The following is an 18,335-nucleotide window of genomic DNA, read 5'->3' on the forward strand; positions in this document are numbered from 1 at the left end:
GGGGAGTGGAATGCTGCATACTGGACGGGCGGCTGCAAGGAGAGAGAAGATGAGCTGCTTATTATTTAGTCTCTCACCACCTCCGCTCGCTCTCTCTCTCTCTCCTCCTCCCACTCCACGCATTCTCTCCTCACCAACGCTATCCCAGCTGGACATTCTCCTTGTCTCCTGGAGGAGGTCCGGCTGATCTATCCGCTTTGTACTTTGGGGCAGGCTCTTTTTTCCTACGGGCCAAGACGCGTGCGAACTCTCTCTCCCGCGCTCTCTCCTATTATCTGCTACTAGTTACTGTCTTTCTATCCCGATATCAGTAACGCTGAAGGGTCCACCGTCTCCACTGGCCGTCCTTGTCCCCTGTACTCCGTTCTCTCTCTCTCCGAACTTCCCATGCTCACGGCCGTCCTCATCGTCTGAACCTCCAGCAGCAATTGAGGGTTCCTGCTGCCTGCTGCTAGCAACTCTCGCTCGCGTACACCACCCCACCGGGGAGAAAACGTGATGGCACGTCGAACTCGATCGTCCGTCGCGTCTGCCGGCCCTCTTCCCGGCCCAGAGCAGCCCGAACACACTCACGAACTCCCCGAAGACGCCAGCACCGTCGATTTCTCCGGCCAGCTCCTCACGCCTGAGAACAGCCGCTCCGAAACATCGAGCAACCATGAACAACCGCTAGGTGAAGGCGAGGAAAACCCAGCAGGGCGGCGGAGGTCGACACGCGCGAAACGCGCTTCTCTCCGAGCCATTGAGAGTATGGAGGATATGAAGGAGGAACCACAACAGTATCCACGCGCGACGGAGCCTGCGTCGGACGTGCAGAGTCGGAGTGTCTCTGGTGAGACGCTGGTTAATAGTATTTTGGAGGGCCATTCCTCGCGCACGACGCTTCTCAGACATAGTCTCGCGGTTATGGAGACAACTTCCTGGAGCCAGACTACACTTGAGCGCGAAAGCGGCGAAGATGCGGCAGAGGTCGATGCAGGACCAGATGTGTCGAAGTCGCAGACTCCGGATCGCAAACAGGAAGAGGATACCAGTTCGGTGCGGACACTGAGAAAGAGGGACCAGACAGGAAAGGTCAATGGCAATTCTTCCAATAGCGAGAAGCAGACGCCGACTAGGCGGTCGTCACGGCTGAGTCTTCTGGGCAAGGCCACCAATCTTGTCGACCGCGCCAGCAGCCTGCTGGGCAAGCGGTCGAGAGATATGATGGATAAAGGAAAGGAAATTGGTCGCCGCGCAAGCTTGCGCCCGCGAACAGCCAAGGAAGAGCCTGCAGATTCTACCAGCAGGGACGCACCCGCAGCAAAGAAGAGGCGCGTGTCAGAGAGTGACCTTCCCTCCAAGGCTGCTTCCGACGAGCTATCTGCTTCAAAGGAACCGCCTACGCCGGAGACACCACCTCGCTACAAGCCGAAGCGCTGGCTTCTCCATGGTCTCTACACCGGTCAAGAACCAACGACAGAGCCTCCACGAGTCAGCAACTCGAGAGCGAATAATGCGCGCAGAAAGAGCAACGGGAATGCGCAGAAACAACAGCGGAAGCTCCTCCCAATGCCGATGTTTGCGGGCGATAGGCTCCTGAAGAATGGCAGGGACTTCAAGTTGCCGTTTGATATCTTCTCTCCGCTTCCTCCTGGTCAGCCCAAGCCGGATGAATGGCGCAAGACCAACAAGAGTGAGTCCTGGGTTGCATCTATTGCTCTTATATTGTTTTACTGATTACACGTAGATGTGTTCGTGGGCGAGGCAGCCAGTATCTGGAAGGCAAATAAGCACGTAGAGCTTTCAACTTGCATGTGTACGCCGGAAACGGGTTGCGACGAGAACTGTCAGAACCGGTATATGTTCTACGAATGCGACGACAGCAATTGCCGGTTGGGACTGGGCTGTGGAAACCGCAATTTCGAGGAGCTCAAGCATCGCACCAAAGCAGGAGGAAAGTACAACATTGGTGTTGAAGTGATCAAGACCATGGACCGCGGATATGGAGTGCGCAGCAACCGGTCCTTCGAGCCTAACCAGATCATCGTTGAATATACCGGCGAGATTATTACCCAGTCGGAATGCGAGAATCGGATGAGGACGATCTACAAGAATAATGAGGTGGGAACCTACTCCTATCGAGTTTATTAGGCATCTCTTTGCTAACCCGACTTCAGTGCTACTATCTTATGTACTTCGATCAAAACATGATTATCGATGCCACGCGCGGCTCGATTGCCCGCTTCGTGAATCATTCGTGTGAGCCGAATTGCAGAATGGAGAAGTGGACTGTGGCTGGAAAGCCTCGCATGGCTCTCTTCGCCGGTGACCGGGGCATCATGACTGGGGAGGAGTTAACCTACGACTATAACTTTGAGTATGCTGTAAAGCTTCTTCTTGAGACATGCATATGCTGACATTCTACAGTCCTTTCTCGCAGAAGAACGTCCAAGAGTGCCGTTGCGGCGCATCAACCTGCCGCGGCGTGTTGGGACCCCGGCCCAAGGACCAACGTCCTAAAGAGCCCAAGATGGACGACAAGAAGAAATCCAAGACCAAGGCTCGTAAGGGAGGCAAGTCGACGCTGGCAGGGACCAAGCGCAAGCTGGAAAGTGTGCTAGACGAATCAACTTCACGTCTGAACAAGAAACGTAAACTTCTGACCCCAAAGTCGATCAAAGCCGGTGTCAAAAAGGCAGTCTCCAAGGCGCGCACTTCAGTCTCCGGTAAAGGTCGGGCCACTACACAGGCTAAAAGCACTACCACAAAAAAGACAGTCAAGAAGGTGGCTGCGAAGAGTGCGAGATCCAAACTCAAGCCGAAGATGAAGACGACGAAGACCGGAGCGAAAACCGTGGCAAAACCAAAGGCCAAGGCCACTGTATACCGATTGAATTCGAAGGCGACCTCGCGCGCTCCCTCCGTCAGAAAAGCGAGCAACTCTAGCAACAAATCGGCCAGCACATCGAAAGCAAAGGCTAGTCCAAACAAGAGGTCAACACCAACTAAAGGTGCTAAAGCCAGCCCAAAACGGGCGACCAAAGCCACGAAAGAAACCAAGAAAAGCCCAACCAAGACGGTCAGCCGTCGAGGCTCAGTCAAGGATGCCGCTAAGAGTGTTGTTCGGACGGTGAAGAGGGCCAGCAAGGCGTCGACTAAGAGCGCGAAGATTGTCTAAAGCAACTCGATATCGAGGCTGATACTTCTCGCGTCCTAATCAGGCTCAACTTCGCATTTCTCCTTCCTCTCAGCGCCGACTGGACGCTTTGCTCACACGCTGCATGTTACGCATAATTATTGCTTACGTAGCTCCTACTGTCCTCGATTTAGTCTCGTTTCTGCGTTCTTCATCTACCACGTACGTCTCAGGAGGGTGTGCAACAGGAGTTCCGGCTGGGTCCTACGGCGTTCGAACCTCGATCTTGTACCACTGGATTTAGTGATTCTTTTCTTCAGTACCACTATCAATATTCCTCTTGTCCTACAACATTACGGGGTTGACAGTTATGGATATCTTCGGCCTTTTTTTTTTTTACCTTGTTTTTCTATCCTTCTTCTCCTCATACATTCATAAAGGATTATGTATCTTTCTTCTAGCTGAGCTATTAGTTTTTCGCTTCTTTTTTTCCTTCTCTCGTCTTCAAAGTTAATTTTTTCCCCAATGTCAAGTACGGTATGGTACGGTATGCTTTTATGCTCTGGTATGCAAACGGGATGCAACGGTCTACTACGGAACAGGAACAGGAATTAGGATAGGATAGGATAGGATGAGGATGAGGATGAGGATTCTGCAGGAAATGGCAACATTTATCTATCCGGTTTCGAACAATGGTCTGACTTCATGTTTATTATTATTGTTTTCCTTGTACTGTACTTTTGTTTCTCTCTGGTTATCGAATTACTATTTTGCTTTTGCTTTTTTTCTACTTTATCTTCATGCGTTGAGGGATAGGACAACTTGGTGATGTTGAGCTAGCTGGTTAATTAATGCGTGTGCGTACGAGTAGTTAGTAACTAGTATTGCATAACAGCAGTAACTTGATATGAAACAGATGGTGAAAAGAAAAGAAAATTAATGACCGAATATATGTTTCAGGATATGGGTATTCTATGACTGTCTTACTGAGACGCTCGGAATAATAGATACTAGTCGGGTTTCTATATATATAAACCTGCCTGCCCCCACCATGATACAAAGATAGCGAACCCAGTTCAGATATTTTCAAAATAGAATCCATCTAGGGATGATAATATCATCCATATGTATATATATATTCCTTCTTTACGTGGGATAGCAGGTAGAACGAGAACAAGAAAAAGTTATCACGTATGATAATTACCCGTCTTTTCCTGAAACAACGAGGTTAAATAATATTCTACAGTACAGAGTTATAATAATAGACCGAGCCAATTTCCCTATAAACATGCTTGATGAACGCCCGCATAAAAGGAACTGGAGAAGAGACCGCAAACCAGAGAGTAAGTACCAGAGACGCCGTCTGAAAGGGTCGATGGGGGTAAGATAGGAAGAGGTAATATAGTGGGTATAAGATTTTGTAGGAAGATTGGATGGAAGTCCTATGGTCGACGAGCTTGGATGCTTTACTCTTCTTTGGTTTCTTTCTTTTCTTCGGCGGCATCAGGTGCAGGTTCAACGGGGGCTTCCGCTGGTGCTGTCTCAGCGGGCTCAGGCTGGGTAGGTTCAGGCGCTGATGGTTCTGGGGCAGGCTCTGAGGGTGCCGGTTTCGGTGATGATGAAGATGGAGCTGGCTGTGCTGGTTGTTCTTGTTGCTCACTCGGTTTATCACCTAAGCTGGCTTCGAGGGTGCCTAGCAAATCAACCTCGGCATTGTTGGAGGGAGCAGGAGCAGGCTCTGGAGCAGGTTCTTTAGGTCCTGTAGACTCTGTGTTCGTCTCAACAGCCACGCTGGACTCAGTGGGCGCGGGCGCCTCTGCTTCCTGAGGAGCCGTAGCTTCTTCTGTAGTACTCTCCGGTTTGGCCTCCTCAGCCTTCTCAGGCTCGGCTGGCGCTGTTGTGTTTCCCGCCTGCGTATGTTCCACACCTGCCATCTCTTCTGGCTGTGGCTCTGGTCTCGTCTCCTGCGGCTCCTGTGGTGCCGAAATAGGCTGCTCCTGTGAGACTCCCTCCATTGGTTCGGACTCGACGGGTTGCAGCGCTGCAACTGGTTCCGCAACTGGGGGAGCTGGAGCTGGAGTCTCGTCTGTAGAAGGTTGCTCTGCGACCGGTGGTTGCGTAGCAGCTTTCTCACTGTCAGGCTCGCTGAGTTTCATGTCTACGTCGGCGGGCCTCGTGTCTGATGGGACTTGCGGGCTCGGCTGCTTCTCCTGCTGCATGGGTCGCTCGGTAGTAGTACTATCTTCATTTGCAGTAGCTGAAGCCGGATTCTGGGCTTCAGTATTAGACTCCGACGTAGGAGGGACATTCGCCTCAGTGGCAGGCGTTGCGCCAGCTTCCTGGGGCGCGGCACTTGGAGATTTGGTTGCTGGTGCTGAACCGGCATCCTCATCACTCTCCTTCCCTTCTTCGCCTTCCTCCTCTTCCTCATCTGATCCCTCTATGGGTTCGCCAGCTGCACCATCGATCGACATACGTAGCCCTTCCTGCTTTGCAGCTGCTCCGTCGGCCCCAGCGGCGTGTACCGCGCCTGCGTCTCCGCCCTCTCCAGGAGCAAACATAACCTTCTTCTTTCTGCCTTTCCCGACGCCCTTCGCCTTGCGTTTCGGAGGCGGGGGACGTCTCTTAGGGGCAGCATCCGCTTCGGCGCTGGCGACAACCACTCCCTCTGCGTTGACAATGCCTACACCTTCGACCACTGTTCCAGGAGCGGGTGTTTCCTTGATAACCGTAGCGTCGGGTTGCTCCGGTACAACTTCGCCAGTCTCTTTGATCTCTCCCTCGAGGGTATGACCCTCCGGAATCCACGCTTCGTAGATCGAAACATTTCCAGTGGCAGGGTCGACTTTCTTGAACTTTGTCTTTCTCATCGGCGGTGCAGGGGTAATTCCAGTGCTTCCCAATGCATTGAGCGCAGACGCACCATATAGTGATGGCAAGCCAGGTCTGCGCCTGGCGAGGAATTCTACTTCGGGAGGCTCCATATGTCTAGGAACAGCGGTCCACTTCTTGGCCGTAAAACTCCGCTCGGTCCTGGGAACAGCAGCGGGAGTATCGTCGATATCCGTAGTCTCCTTTTGCTCCCCATTCGTATCCTTGTTCACATGGCGGATGTAGATACAGCCTGCACGGGCAGCACGAAGCAGAGCCCTACTCGAGGGTGTCAAGAGATGACTGTCCTTGGGCATGGGAAGCTCAGGGAGAGGTTGGCCACCTGCAGCCCCTCCAATACCAGAATCAGGCTCATCCATCTTCTCCGCCTGAGAGAAGATGTGAGGCTGGCGCGTCCAGCGCCGGACGGGTAAACCCTCGAATACATCATGATCGACTGTCCGACTCCGACTCGCAGCACTGTTGTCGATAAGCTGCCTCCCCGAACGCGAGGACCTGAACTACTTAATGTCAGCGTCTTGAATATCTTGCACGGAACCAGTCGTGAGAGTCCGGAGGAGAGGTGGCTGTTCTGCAACGCTGGCAACGGCCAACATGTTGACATGCAGTAATAACGGGTCGCGATGTATCGCTTGTACTCCTTATGAACAAGTAGCACAGTTGCGACACACCAAAGGAGCAGGCCGGTGGACGACTTCACTCGAAACAGGTATCTGACGAAACGGTGACATTGACTGCACTTACCGTGGGCGCCATGATGAAAGCTAGCAGACTAGCTGTATCACGCGCAGCTCAAGTGAATGCCACTAGCCTGAGATCCCCACTCAATGTTGAAGAAAGCAATGGGCGCAGTGAGTGGAGGAAGAACGGCGGCGCGTCCTGATGCTTTGCGATGGCGCTGTCACGGAGCGTTTGCGGAGAGTCGAGGGTCACGTGACAATTATTTTGTATGACGGAGTAGCGCTTCAAGGGAGATAATGGCTACAACCACATAATGCGCCCAGAATACAAGATAGTGTTTATTTAAAAAGTAATACTAGATAAGTAGACTGCCGAAAATAAACAGCTGATTCATCCGTACGCGTCAACAGAACATTGGAGAGTAGAGAAAGGAGATGAGTTATGTAAATTACACAGGAGCGCCATTACATGTGCCTAGCATTATCTCTTCCATCTTCCCCCAAACAACATGAGGTAGTACAGTTGTGCATTTAGTTTATACAGCGCTGTCTCATGGCCTACAGAGCCATATCGCATTCCCTTCTAGACCCAACTGCTTAGTCCCAGCTGCAATAGGCGTTAGTCTCAGTCTCGATAAAAATAATGAGTTCGAAACCAGGTTGCCTTACCCGGTATCCTTCTGGCGAACAATATCGCCTTTATTCCCTGTTTGCTTTCCCTAGACATACTGTATCAGCAGGTATCCTGCATGAGGTGATCTCAGATCGAGTTCAGACTCAAACATACCGTCTTCTGTCCTTCAACGACCAGCCTGTCCAGTTGGTAGAACTGACTGATGGTGGTTTGTCTCTGCAGCAAACGGTTAGCATCGTCGCAAAATTTTTATAGCCATCATCTTTTGAACAGTATGTCCACCAACCTTCAGCATCTGCAGGTTTCGCAGACCCTCCTGGATCAGTTCTTGAATCTTCCGATCCTCCGTCTCATGCTGATGCTCGTGGAACGCATCCCTCGTCCTTCGTCGAGCGTACTCTCGGAAGTTGTAGTTCGCAAACTGCGAAGATTGTCGGAGCAGAGAGCGGAACTGTATGGCGCGAAGCATTGCAGTTAGCTACGACCATGCTTCTTCAAGGTCATCCAGGACATCTCTCTTCGGGCAAGGGTTTCAGCAGAACATACCAGAGAGCGAACCTGGAACGCGGTATCACGCTGTAACGTAGAAACAGACATGATTGCTTATTTATATCGTCCTGAGTGGAGAGTGGAGTATTGTTATATGGAAGGAAGGATTGAAATCAACCAGCCTGAACTGTTCGAGCTTCGGACGTCTGCAGATTCTCCGTCTTGATGCTGCACGGAAACTTAGCGGATAGCCCGGAAAGGACTTGGGCGTCGATTCAGTCAATCGCCAAATGGATCGTATCGTCAAGAGAAACGAGATTCAGCGTGTGCTATTGTTGAGAATATCTGTCATAGCAGCAGTAACCAATGTGGCGCATTCGGGATTTGATGGCTCGACCGGGGATCGTCGTCGCCGCAAAACGCGGAGAGCACTGTAGTTCTCTCCTCGATGGAAATTGGATTATAGTGAACAGATGATATACGGGTGAAGCAGCGATAGATGCTTCGGGTTGTGGTGCAATCAAACCGCACGTCTTGTGAGGGATAACGGACGGCGTTCTCTTTTTCTGTTAGCTCGGAGAGACGATGACGGAGATACGAGCGGAGCCTCTTCCGCCTCGGCCTTAACCGACTTTACTTTCTGGCTCGACTCTCTTGGACCATTCAGTCCTGCACGCTGGACGAGTTAATAGTTATTGCTCGATGTATTAACTATCCTTTGCCATTGATCCTATCTATCCCCCTCGAATTGATCCCTGTCAGCCATTGTCGTCATCTTGCTTTCATCTGATCGGTCCTAAGGACCAGACGTACAATGGCCCAGGTTTCGGAGTCTGGCGCATTTGCGCAGCTCTCAGAAGCCCGAGAAAAGCCTCTAGGGAAGCCAGAGTCATCTTCCAAGCTCCTAGAATCACTGGATAGCTTGTTGGAGCAATACCTGCAGCTGCTTCACCGTCACCAGACGTTGCATGCGCAGCTGGGGAAACAACTCTCATCGGTGCGCTCATCTCCTGAGCTAGTCTCTGCTATACGGGACATTTCCCTCTTGAACCTCTTTGAATGGTGATCTGATCATGTCTCTGTCTTCAGGGCTTCTTCTCTCTCGCGCAGGCCAACTATTCTTCTCCGGGCCGACGCTACGGTCAGGACTACTATGACGAGCGCATGAAAGCTACACGGAGGATGTAAGAGCGATGCTTGCCTCTCATGTGTTCTACGGGTAGACGGAAGACTGACTGTCAGGTACCTGAAGATCAGTAGAGCCGCCTGCCAATCGTGAGGACAAGTCTTCAGAGCCCGAAGAGACTGAAGACACCGGATCATCCAGCCAGAGCTATACCTTCAAGATCAAAACCACGTTAGCAGAGTACGAAACAGAGGAGGAAAAGCCTAAATCCGAAACAGCAGTCTCAGGAGAGAATGCGGAAAGTTCAGAGTCAGCCTTGAATCCAAGATCAGGCGAAACGGCTGAGGACCGAACGGAGACTCCTTCAACGCCCGGGGAATCAGAAGAAGGGGCTCCTTCAAAGAATTCGTCGATCTCAACAGCCCCAAAGAGGGCATTACCTTCCCCTGATCCTCTCAGGTGGTATGGTGTTCTCGTCCCGCCGTCGCTTCGAAGTGCTCAGAGATCATTCGTCACCGCAACGGAGAGCATGTCGGAGCTGGCTAGTATAATGACAGAGATTCGAAACGTGGAGGAGCGCGTGTCTAAGCTGAGATACAGACTTGGACTGTCATAACCGGGAGCAGTGGAGGAATCGTCTAATCGGCACGCTATCGACCTTAAGGTCTCATCTGCCTGCCTTTGAGACGATTTCTCATATTTAGATTCTAATGAGCGCCACGAGAAAGGCGTCTAGTATATGCCAACTGCCGGCGTTGTGCGGCTGTAGGTTGCAGCAGGTTGATGTGCCAGAGGTTCTTATCAGTATTGATGGACCCAAGACGAGATGTGGTCTCTGAATCATTATCCCCAGGTCTTTTGTTCAGATGGGGCTGAAGCGCTGTCTATCATGTGGAAAGGGTCTGGCAGGGACATGGGAGCACCGAGATATGACCAGAGGAAGACGCACGGAGAGCTCATTGCCGTCCATTTGGAGAAACTCAGATGTGGACAAGAGCATCGCCGTATGCTATAATAATAATCAGGAATACCTGAGCCATCTCAACCCCATGAATCAGGTAGACGAGTAAGCTGAAGAATCCTGCATAGACTTGCGCCAATGAAAGAGTAGCCTGCTGTTGTTTTGCGAGGAAAAGAAAGTTACAGAGACAATGCGACCCAGAGCAGAACCACCGCGAGAGCAACACTCATCGCACCGGTAGTAACGTTACCGTCGCACTCGGAATGTGCACGTTGTCTCTGACTTGAAACTACTCTGTGCGTTCAACGGTCGAAAGCCGCATAAACTAGAGAAAGAGATGAAACCAGGGTCCGACTGATTGATAACGGGAACCCGGCAAATCGGCGTGCAATATTGAAAATTACCGTGTTTTACTAGTAGTACAAAACATTTCAACCGGCCTAAAGTACGGAGTACGTAGTAGTATAATAATAATAATATACCAGTTAGTTCACGATCTAATCTGATAAAAGTCTATTCCCCATCAGTTCCCAAGTAAACCCACCGAAGGGATCACTACTAGCGTACAATAATCATACAAGTGTCAAGGCAGGTCTTATGCCTCGTGTCCGTGCTGATCAGATGTGGACATCGCATTGAAGATCCCCTCCACCTGCATTATTATCTTCTGCCGTGCCGACATCAGGTCATTATTTAACTACCAACTTAACTAACTAGCTAGTTACATATCCATATCCTCCGAACTCGGCAGAAAACCAACATAGACCGGATCAACATCCCGCACGAAAGGGAGTTGGATCGTGCTCAATTGCCGCAGCTTGTTTGTCAGAGAGAGACTTAGTTACACTACTTAGGCGGCAAGAAACAAGCAATGCGGGCAGGTTTAGTTCACCCCGCTAAGTAGGTAATATGGGTCAGTCCCTCAGTGGGTTTAATGTCGTATTTTCGTTGCCGTGTTTCTTTTGAGTCGATCATCATATACGCATATGGGGAATGACTTGAGTCCACTTTCTACAGGTTTCTTTTCTTTTCGTCGACCATCGTTCTCACACAGCAGGCGAGAATCGGAGCAGAAGAAGGGTTTTGGGTTCAGGGGTTTTCCTTGGATGGCTTCTGAGGGATTGAAGGGTGGTATAACGGCTAAATAGATACTTAGTGGATATCATAATGCAGCCAAACTAGAGCAGCAAGGAACACTACGCATACCGGGGGAAACTAACCAGGATAGGCACTTACGTGGTGGAAGGATGCAGAGAATCCATCTGCTTCTATGGATGAAGAAATGCTATTCTGCTATAATAACGCTATCAGTTGGAAAATGTAACAGTAACTACATGGATCTCTTCCAAAGTTAGACAGGCATGTACATTCATTCCCTAAGTGTTTATTCTACACATGATCATACGTAGTTAACTAAATGAAACTAAGAAAAAGCTTGACTCTCACGAGTCACGCCCCAAGATAGACAGCACAACATGGCGAAGCTTGTCTGTGCATTGCACCTCATCTCCCAGTATTTCCTGGCACCTCCAACCCACCATCCGGTCAGGTCGGACGAGAATACAGCCCGTTTCATCAACCTGGCGAATACGAGCCCAATCAAAGTAGAAATCTTCATAGTCCTGGCGGAAACCGATGGAATATGCATTGATCGGCACCCCGAGACTTTCTCCAACCTGGGAGGCGGCTATTTTCCAAGCATCACCGCCAATGCCAGTGAGAATGGTAAATGCACCGTGTCCCGCTAGGTCGACTGTGGAAATGGGCTCACCAGGGATACGCTTGTTCAGCCACACATGTGGTAGACGGCGGCCTGGATACGTACTCCGGTGGTATATTAAATCCTGGTCCTGAGCTAGAAGTTCAGGGGTGTAGTAGGGCTCCGTTTCATCATCCGAGTAGATCGCTTTACTCTGGTAAAACTGGCCCATTTCCCGTCCGAGGGCGTGATATTCATGTTGTGCCTCCTCAAGAGCGGCTTGAAGATTCTTGCGTCGGGTACGGCCTTCTTCGGTAGGCAAGGTAAGCTGATGGAGTGCTTGCATTTTCTCTTCGGGGGTTGGCAAGGATACCCCGAATGCTTCCCAGATTGGGCCGTGATGACGGAACGACTGATTAGCACGAGCAACAATTCCACTGCCTACGGGTTGTCGTTCAACCGAGTATGTGTCGAGGAGAGAAGACGATGCCTGGCCTGTTTCCATTTTTGGTAATTAATTGGTTACTCGATATAGACAGGAGCTAGAAGGTTGTGTACACAAACCTTTCAGGACATAGGCGATCTTCCAGGCCAAGTTGTACGCATCCTGGATACATGTATTCGAGCCGAGTCCGTTCGAAGGAGGATGTCTGTGAACTGCGTCCCCTAGACAGAACCTGCGATAGAATCAGCAACAGAATCGTTGCGTGGAAGAATTGAAAGTATCTCATACACTCTTCCTTTGGATAGGTCTTGGCCACAACCTCATTCAGTCGCCATTTCGACACATTTATGAGCTCTACCGGGATCGAGTCGTCCCCGATCCACTCTTTCATCCGCTGAACCCATTCTTCTTCAGTGGGCATGCGGGTCAACCCATTTTGACGATCGGGGATCACAATGAACAACCATTCGTTCCATGGCTTGACCATTCTGGCAATTCCTGCCCATCCAAACACCGGATGCTCCTTATCTGGCTGCAAGAGCCAGTGGAGGGTGCCCTCGCGATGTTCCATATAGCGGGAGAGATCTGCTCTGATAAGAACGTTGAATGCAGTTCCCTGATCAGGCTTAACATCTAGCTCGAGACCTAGCTGCCGAAAGACTTGACTTCGAGCACCATCCGCTCCGAAAAGGTATTTTGATCGAACCTTGTATTCCAAACCAGAGACATTATCTCGAAGTGTGGAGATTGTACCGTTTGCGTTCTCTGTAAAATGGACGAAGGTGGTATCAAAGCGGCAAGTGAAGCCATTTAGCGTAGCATGTCGTACGAGAATTGGCTCAAGGAGAGTCTGGGGCAGGTCGAGTGGTTCGCAGGGACTTGCGGTTTCGTAGTCACCCTGTTGGGATGTTCTCAGTTCTTGTTACGGATAATACCCGGATTCCAAAAAATGACAAACCTTTCTCTTGGGATCGTTCCCCCAGGAGTAACTGCGCATATACTCCTCCCCAGCCATACTGTATGCCCAGCGAGTATTTATCATGTGTGATCCATTTGTTCCCAGGCGTTTACATTCTTTCTCTAGACCAATATCCCGGAGACACTCTGGTAAATCAACGTCAGTATCAAGTTTTTTTCCTTTGAGAAGTTGACTTACCCATAGCGGCCATATTCGTAAAATGTGCTCTGGGAGTATCAGCACTCCCCGGAGCTGAGCTGACCATTATCCCACGGATGCCTGGACGATTAGCATTATGAATATCAATATTTTTTGAGAGGAACTACGTGAGACTTCACACTCACCATGCATAGCAAGAAAACCCGCTAGAGATGCACCCGCTGGCCCTGTTCCGATGATGAGAACGTCTGTCGAAATGACTGGCTCTGGCTCGCCATGGTGGCCATCGCCATTGGTCAAGTGGACTATAGTCATATTGGGAAGGTGATACAGCGAGATGAGTATACAGTGCTTCCGAAAGGGCTCTGAACAGACAGACTAGAACAAGGAACAGAACAGAACAACTCAATCGGTAAATCGGACTACGGGAAATAATTTATGTATGTATGAACACCACCTGATCCTAGACTGCCATACATCCGAAAAATCGGCGAGTTTCGATAGAGACTATCTATCGGGTCTTTCTCCTCCCGCTACGTAAGATTCGTAGATCTCTCGTAGTTCGAGTCTTAATGGAATCAAGACACGGACTAATAGACCAGTCCCGCCATCGTACGGATTCTAATTGCGATCTTCGGTATCAGTAAGATCAAACGGCCAATCTTATCTGATGATCTTGGCCTGTCCGGCTATCGCGCTCAGCAATATATTGGGCAAACTGCGCCCATTCGCTCCAGTCAAGGTAACTTGCAGCGGTGGGGGGTTACTAAGAAGCCTATGGTACAGAAATCAACTCTTTTATTTGGGAAAGGCCTGTGTTCCTGGTTTTGAGACGGATAATCTAGAAAACTATACTCCTTGATATGATCCTATCTCTTTTTTACGGGCGTGACGGAAAGATAGTCGAATACATACCTTCTACTGGCCATATTATGGAGCCTACACTAAGTTAGCAGATGATGTCTACGACCATAGGTATCAACAAAAAAGGAACTCAAAAGACCTCACCTGAGTGATCACGAGCCAGGGTTGGCCAATGCCTCTTCTATACTTCAGCGCGTGTCTCTCTAGTCCTTACAGGCAGTCTTATGGTTTTTATTTTCTTTTTGTGACAAGCAGTGTTGGGCTGTTCTGCAGATTTCAGGGCATTTATCAGGATTTTTTATTGTTCTATTCCATTTCGGTTCAACCAGTATTGACCACTTGGTTCGCCCAACTGCTACCTACTCTTTGCTTTTCTTTGTATGTAGTTTTGTAAAGTTACTAGTGCTGTGTTGCCTGGCACTGCCCACCGTTAATCCACGCTAATGCACTCAGTTACACTATACGTTAGTGTCCTGACAGTTGCGATACTATCACCCGCGTCGGAGGGTCTCTAGGAAAATTTCTCATTGCATAAACTTTCTTGGGGGCCCTCATGGCCTTGATCGCGTGTGATTTCTTTTTTATCTTATCAGATCATGCCGTCGAAAGCTTGGCGAGGAGAGAACTTATGCATCCCATTCCCCTCCATGTATTTATTATTGTCCAGGGGTCAGTAGTACAAGTGAGGCTATGTATTGTGCGTATTTCTGATCCCGTCTCTCGGCGAAGGATATCGGGCCGTGTCCGGGCAAACCGCACGATTGGGATGCCGATATTAGCCTGGAGGTTGTTGATGACAGCCCGTTAAGTTAACTTGTTGGGGAGAATTATCCCGTCCGAGATCAGATCCCGAGATAAGATCAGCATTGTCCACTCCCTGTTACTTACGTTCTCCCGTGTACCACCGGACATCCGATGAAGGATCAGTCGCTCAGACCCTGGGTCAGGTCAGGTTTAGGAAAAGCTATGAGATATTATCCATTATTTTACTTTCATGTTGGGGCTATCCGATCCCACGCTCCTGCTTAGGCTGTACTTACTAAGTTGAAATCCCGGGCCTAACTAAAAGCTAAGAGGCCGACGGTTTCTATTACATATCAGTCAAGCTTTTTGAAGCATTATTCACCCGGTCGATCCGCAATATAATTAAGGATGTTTCTCTCATTTGTTTCAAGTTTCTCATTGGATCTAATGACGGCCCGATATCGGGACCAATGCGAACACGATGTCAAAACACATGTACCTGTTACAGTGGGTCAGATTATTCATACCAATAAAACTAAATATCTGGAGCCGTTATTACTGTATTATTAAATTCATCTAGAGTATTCTCTGCAATATACACGAATGGGATCACACATGAATGACTTCTCTTTCCTCTATCGTCCTTTCGGCTAACTTTTTTCAGCATGATATTGAAACTCACACGGCGGGAAAGTGCGGGACGGGGATTGTTACATTGTGTTTACAGTATAGTACTAAAAAAAGAAAAGAGAAAAGGATTAAATAGATTGCCATTGCCAGATGTTTCCACTAGATCAACCCCATCTGTTAGGTTTTCCCTGGATCAGGGTTGTCTCTCTTTAGAAAATCCCTTCCTTCGTTTCCTGTTATCTGTGCATTTCCAGATATCTACATCCCGCTATGCGTAGCTTCGTTGGTCTTGGGCTGCTCTCTCTGGCAGCAGCCCTTCCAGCACGGCCTTCGGACTCCACTTACGACTACATCGTTGTTGGAGGAGGAACCAGTGGTCTGGTCGTGGCCAACCGCCTTTCTGAGCAGAAAGATATAAACGTTCTCGTCATCGAAGCCGGTGGCTCGGTATACAACAACCCCAACGTGACAGACACCAGTGGATATGGAAAGGCATTTGGCACTGAGATTGACTGGGCCTACTCAACGGTAGACCAGGAATATGGTGGAGGACATACCACGACTATGCGAGCCGGAAAGGCAATCGGTGGAACATCCACCATCAACGGCATGGTGTATCTTCGGGCTCAAACCTCTCAGGTCGACGCATGGGAAGCCATAGGTAACAAGGGTTGGAACTGGAGTACCTTGTTCCCTTACTACAAGAAGAGTGAGCATTTCCAGGTCCCATCCGTCTATTCTTCGCTACGAGGAGCCGGTATTGAATACACTCCCTCCTACCACGGCTACACTGGACCTTTGAAGGTTGGTTGGGATTCGGAACAGCTGAACGATGGGCTTGCCCAGACGTTGAACACCACCTATCAAAACCTTGCTGCGCCTGTTCCTTACAACAAGGACCCCAATGGAGGTTATATGGTCGGATACGCACTCTATCCCAAGACAGTCGACTCCGAGAAGAATATCCGCGAGGACGCTGCTCGTGCATACTACTGGCCCTACCAGAACCGGACCAACCTTCACATCTTGCCCTACACCAATGCAAACAAGCTCATCTGGAAAGAAGGAGAAGAGGCCACCGCGGATGGCGTCGAGGTCACTTTCGCGAATGGCACGATTGGCGTTCTGAAGGCCTCTCGTGAAGTGATCTTGGCTGCGGGTGCCCTGAAATCTCCTGTTCTGCTTGAGCTCTCTGGAGTGGGCAATCCTGCGTAAGTGATCCAGACCCTTTTTTTTTGGTATACTTCCAAGCTAATGGTTGAACCTGTAGTATTCTCTCCAAGTACGGTATCGAGACCAAGATCAACCTACCAACTGTTGGCGAGAACCTGCAAGATCAAATTAACAACGGACTTAAGTATCAGTCCAAGACGAATTATAGCAGACAGACTGACTATGTCTCGTATCCATCTGCCCCCGAGCTGTTTGGGAACTCTACCACTGCTGTCGCCAATGACGTTCTGCGCAAACTGCCAGCCTATGCAGCCCAGGTTGCGAAGGCCAATGGCAACGTCACGAAGGCGAGTGACCTCGAACGCTTCTTCAAGGTTCAATGGGACCTGATCTTCAAGTCTCACATCCCTGTGGCGGAGGTTCTGGTAGAGCCGTCTGGCCTCATCTACGACATGGAATACTGGGCCTCAGTCCCCTTCAGCCGTGGAAGCGTCCACATCCAATCTGCGGACCCCTCTGCGACAGCTCGTATTGACCCGAAATACTTCATGCTGGACTTTGACCTTCACGCACAGGCGCAAGTTGCTCGGTTTATCCGCGAGTTATTCAAGACGGAACCATTCGCCCCGATGGCAGGAGCAGAGACTTCTCCTGGATACTCCAGTGTCCCTAGCAACGCCACAGACTCAGAGTGGGCTCCCTACCTCAAGGCCAACTGTAAGTGCTCAGCCAGTTCCCGTTGTTTCCTTGTACCTATTCCCCGGTAACCAGAGCTAATATACGAGTAGATCGGTCGAACTACCATCCCATCAGCACAGCAGCTATGCTTCCTAAGGAAGCAGGTGGTGTTGTTGATGAATCTCTGAAGGTCTATGGAACCTCCAATGTGCGCGTGGTTGACGCTTCCGTCCTGCCAATGCAGGTTAGCGGTCATCTGTCCAGCACCGTGTACGCGGTGGCCGAACGTGCCGCAGACATCATCAAAGGAAATATCTAGAGTGTCGTCCAGGAGCATTTTCCCGGGTGATTAGAGACGCCCAGGGGTGATCGTTTTCGTCCTATCCGCAATGAGGACCGCAGGCCAGCAGCATATGTAAATAGTCAAACTTCATGTCCGCTGTGAGATAATTTGGTTCTTTCGACCGTTTAGACAACAAATGATAAGGGATATTTTTATTTGTTTATTAGAGATTATGAAAATGTGGCTAGGTTAGGTAGTTAGACTGATAAGCACCTGAAGCTTTGATATTCGTATGAATCTGATTGACAGTTAATGGGTCTCTTGAATGGTTTTCTGCCAAAGAACTGGTCTAGCGCCCGTTATTATTGTTATACCTACGGGGTATATTCCATAATCTCCGTAATGCCTGTCCTGATCATCGAGAGATAGGGGAATCGTTCACTCGCAAGAGGTTGACGGGGCAAAGCTGCTCTGCTTGGAACCACGACTGTGGATTATGACAAGAGGAGGCTGATGTTCTAGAATCAAAGAAATGGAAATAGTAGACCACACTGCCCAAGGGTCCATTGCTCGATTCCACTCACGGTGTCTCTTGGTCTTCCGCTGCTTCCCGCCAGACGCGAACATCAACAGCCACAATCGCGTGGCTGGGCAATGCGCAACTATCGCGACCAACTCTCTGACCTTTCTCGAGAAAGACGAGGCAGTGTTGATGATTCCTCTCACGGAAAGTTGAAAACTCAATCTCAGCAGTTTTCTAATTAAATCTCCGATGCGACGCCCGGGCCTCGAGTTCCCGGCC

At 49.8% G+C, this 18,335-nt stretch overlaps 6 protein-coding genes across 6 annotated transcripts; 3 read left to right on the plus strand and 3 right to left on the minus strand.

The window, feature by feature from the left end:
• The first annotated feature begins 406 nt into the window (after nt 1–406).
• On the plus strand, nt 407–3,455 carry C8Q69DRAFT_3725 (putative histone-lysine N-methyltransferase). Its single transcript, XM_028627588.1, has 4 exons — nt 407–1,675; nt 1,730–2,103; nt 2,160–2,359; nt 2,410–3,455. Exons 1-4 carry the CDS (start codon nt 499–501, stop codon nt 3,158–3,160), a joined length of 2,502 nt encoding a protein of 833 aa, XP_028488550.1. The 5' UTR covers nt 407–498; the 3' UTR covers nt 3,161–3,455.
• Nucleotides 3,456–4,189: 734 nt separating this feature from the next.
• Nucleotides 4,190–6,885, minus strand: C8Q69DRAFT_449102 (LYR family protein). Its single transcript, XM_028629341.1, has 2 exons — nt 6,755–6,885; nt 4,190–6,510 (listed from the first exon to the last, which is right to left on the minus strand). Exons 1-2 carry the CDS (start codon nt 6,764–6,766, stop codon nt 4,585–4,587), a joined length of 1,938 nt encoding a protein of 645 aa, XP_028488551.1. The 5' UTR covers nt 6,767–6,885; the 3' UTR covers nt 4,190–4,584.
• Nucleotides 6,886–7,009: 124 nt separating this feature from the next.
• C8Q69DRAFT_3763 (putative iron-sulfur cluster biosynthesis protein Isd11) lies at nt 7,010–8,402 on the minus strand. The gene is made up of 5 exons (XM_028627590.1): nt 7,871–8,402; nt 7,611–7,775; nt 7,478–7,540; nt 7,360–7,409; nt 7,010–7,297 (listed from the first exon to the last, which is right to left on the minus strand). Exons 1-5 carry the CDS (start codon nt 7,919–7,921, stop codon nt 7,288–7,290), a joined length of 339 nt encoding a protein of 112 aa, XP_028488552.1. The 5' UTR covers nt 7,922–8,402; the 3' UTR covers nt 7,010–7,287.
• C8Q69DRAFT_3771 (hypothetical protein) lies at nt 8,216–9,680 on the plus strand. The gene is made up of 3 exons (XM_028627593.1): nt 8,216–8,810; nt 8,903–8,997; nt 9,066–9,680. The coding sequence occupies exons 1-3, from the start codon at nt 8,628–8,630 to the stop codon at nt 9,553–9,555; spliced, it is 768 nt and encodes a 255-aa protein (XP_028488553.1). The 5' UTR covers nt 8,216–8,627; the 3' UTR covers nt 9,556–9,680.
• A 1,585-nt stretch (nt 9,681–11,265) lies between these two features.
• Nucleotides 11,266–13,476, minus strand: C8Q69DRAFT_425313 (FAD binding domain-containing protein; the record flags this gene model as incomplete). Its single annotated transcript, XM_028628422.1, has 6 exons — nt 11,266–12,094; nt 12,158–12,276; nt 12,335–12,942; nt 13,003–13,148; nt 13,201–13,281; nt 13,347–13,476. 6 exons carry the CDS (start codon nt 13,474–13,476, stop codon nt 11,343–11,345), a joined length of 1,836 nt encoding a protein of 611 aa, XP_028488554.1. The 3' UTR covers nt 11,266–11,342.
• A 2,099-nt stretch (nt 13,477–15,575) lies between these two features.
• C8Q69DRAFT_511431 (glucose dehydrogenase) lies at nt 15,576–17,731 on the plus strand. Its single transcript, XM_028633265.1, has 3 exons — nt 15,576–16,610; nt 16,670–17,289; nt 17,361–17,731. Exons 1-3 carry the CDS (start codon nt 15,670–15,672, stop codon nt 17,567–17,569), a joined length of 1,770 nt encoding a protein of 589 aa, XP_028488555.1. The 5' UTR covers nt 15,576–15,669; the 3' UTR covers nt 17,570–17,731.
• The last annotated feature ends 604 nt before the right edge of the window (nt 17,732–18,335 follow it).

This window comes from Paecilomyces variotii, assembly GCF_004022145.1.
Source record: "Paecilomyces variotii strain CBS 101075 chromosome Unknown C8Q69scaffold_1, whole genome shotgun sequence".
NCBI classification, from domain to species: Eukaryota; Fungi; Ascomycota; class Eurotiomycetes; order Eurotiales; family Thermoascaceae; genus Paecilomyces; species Paecilomyces variotii.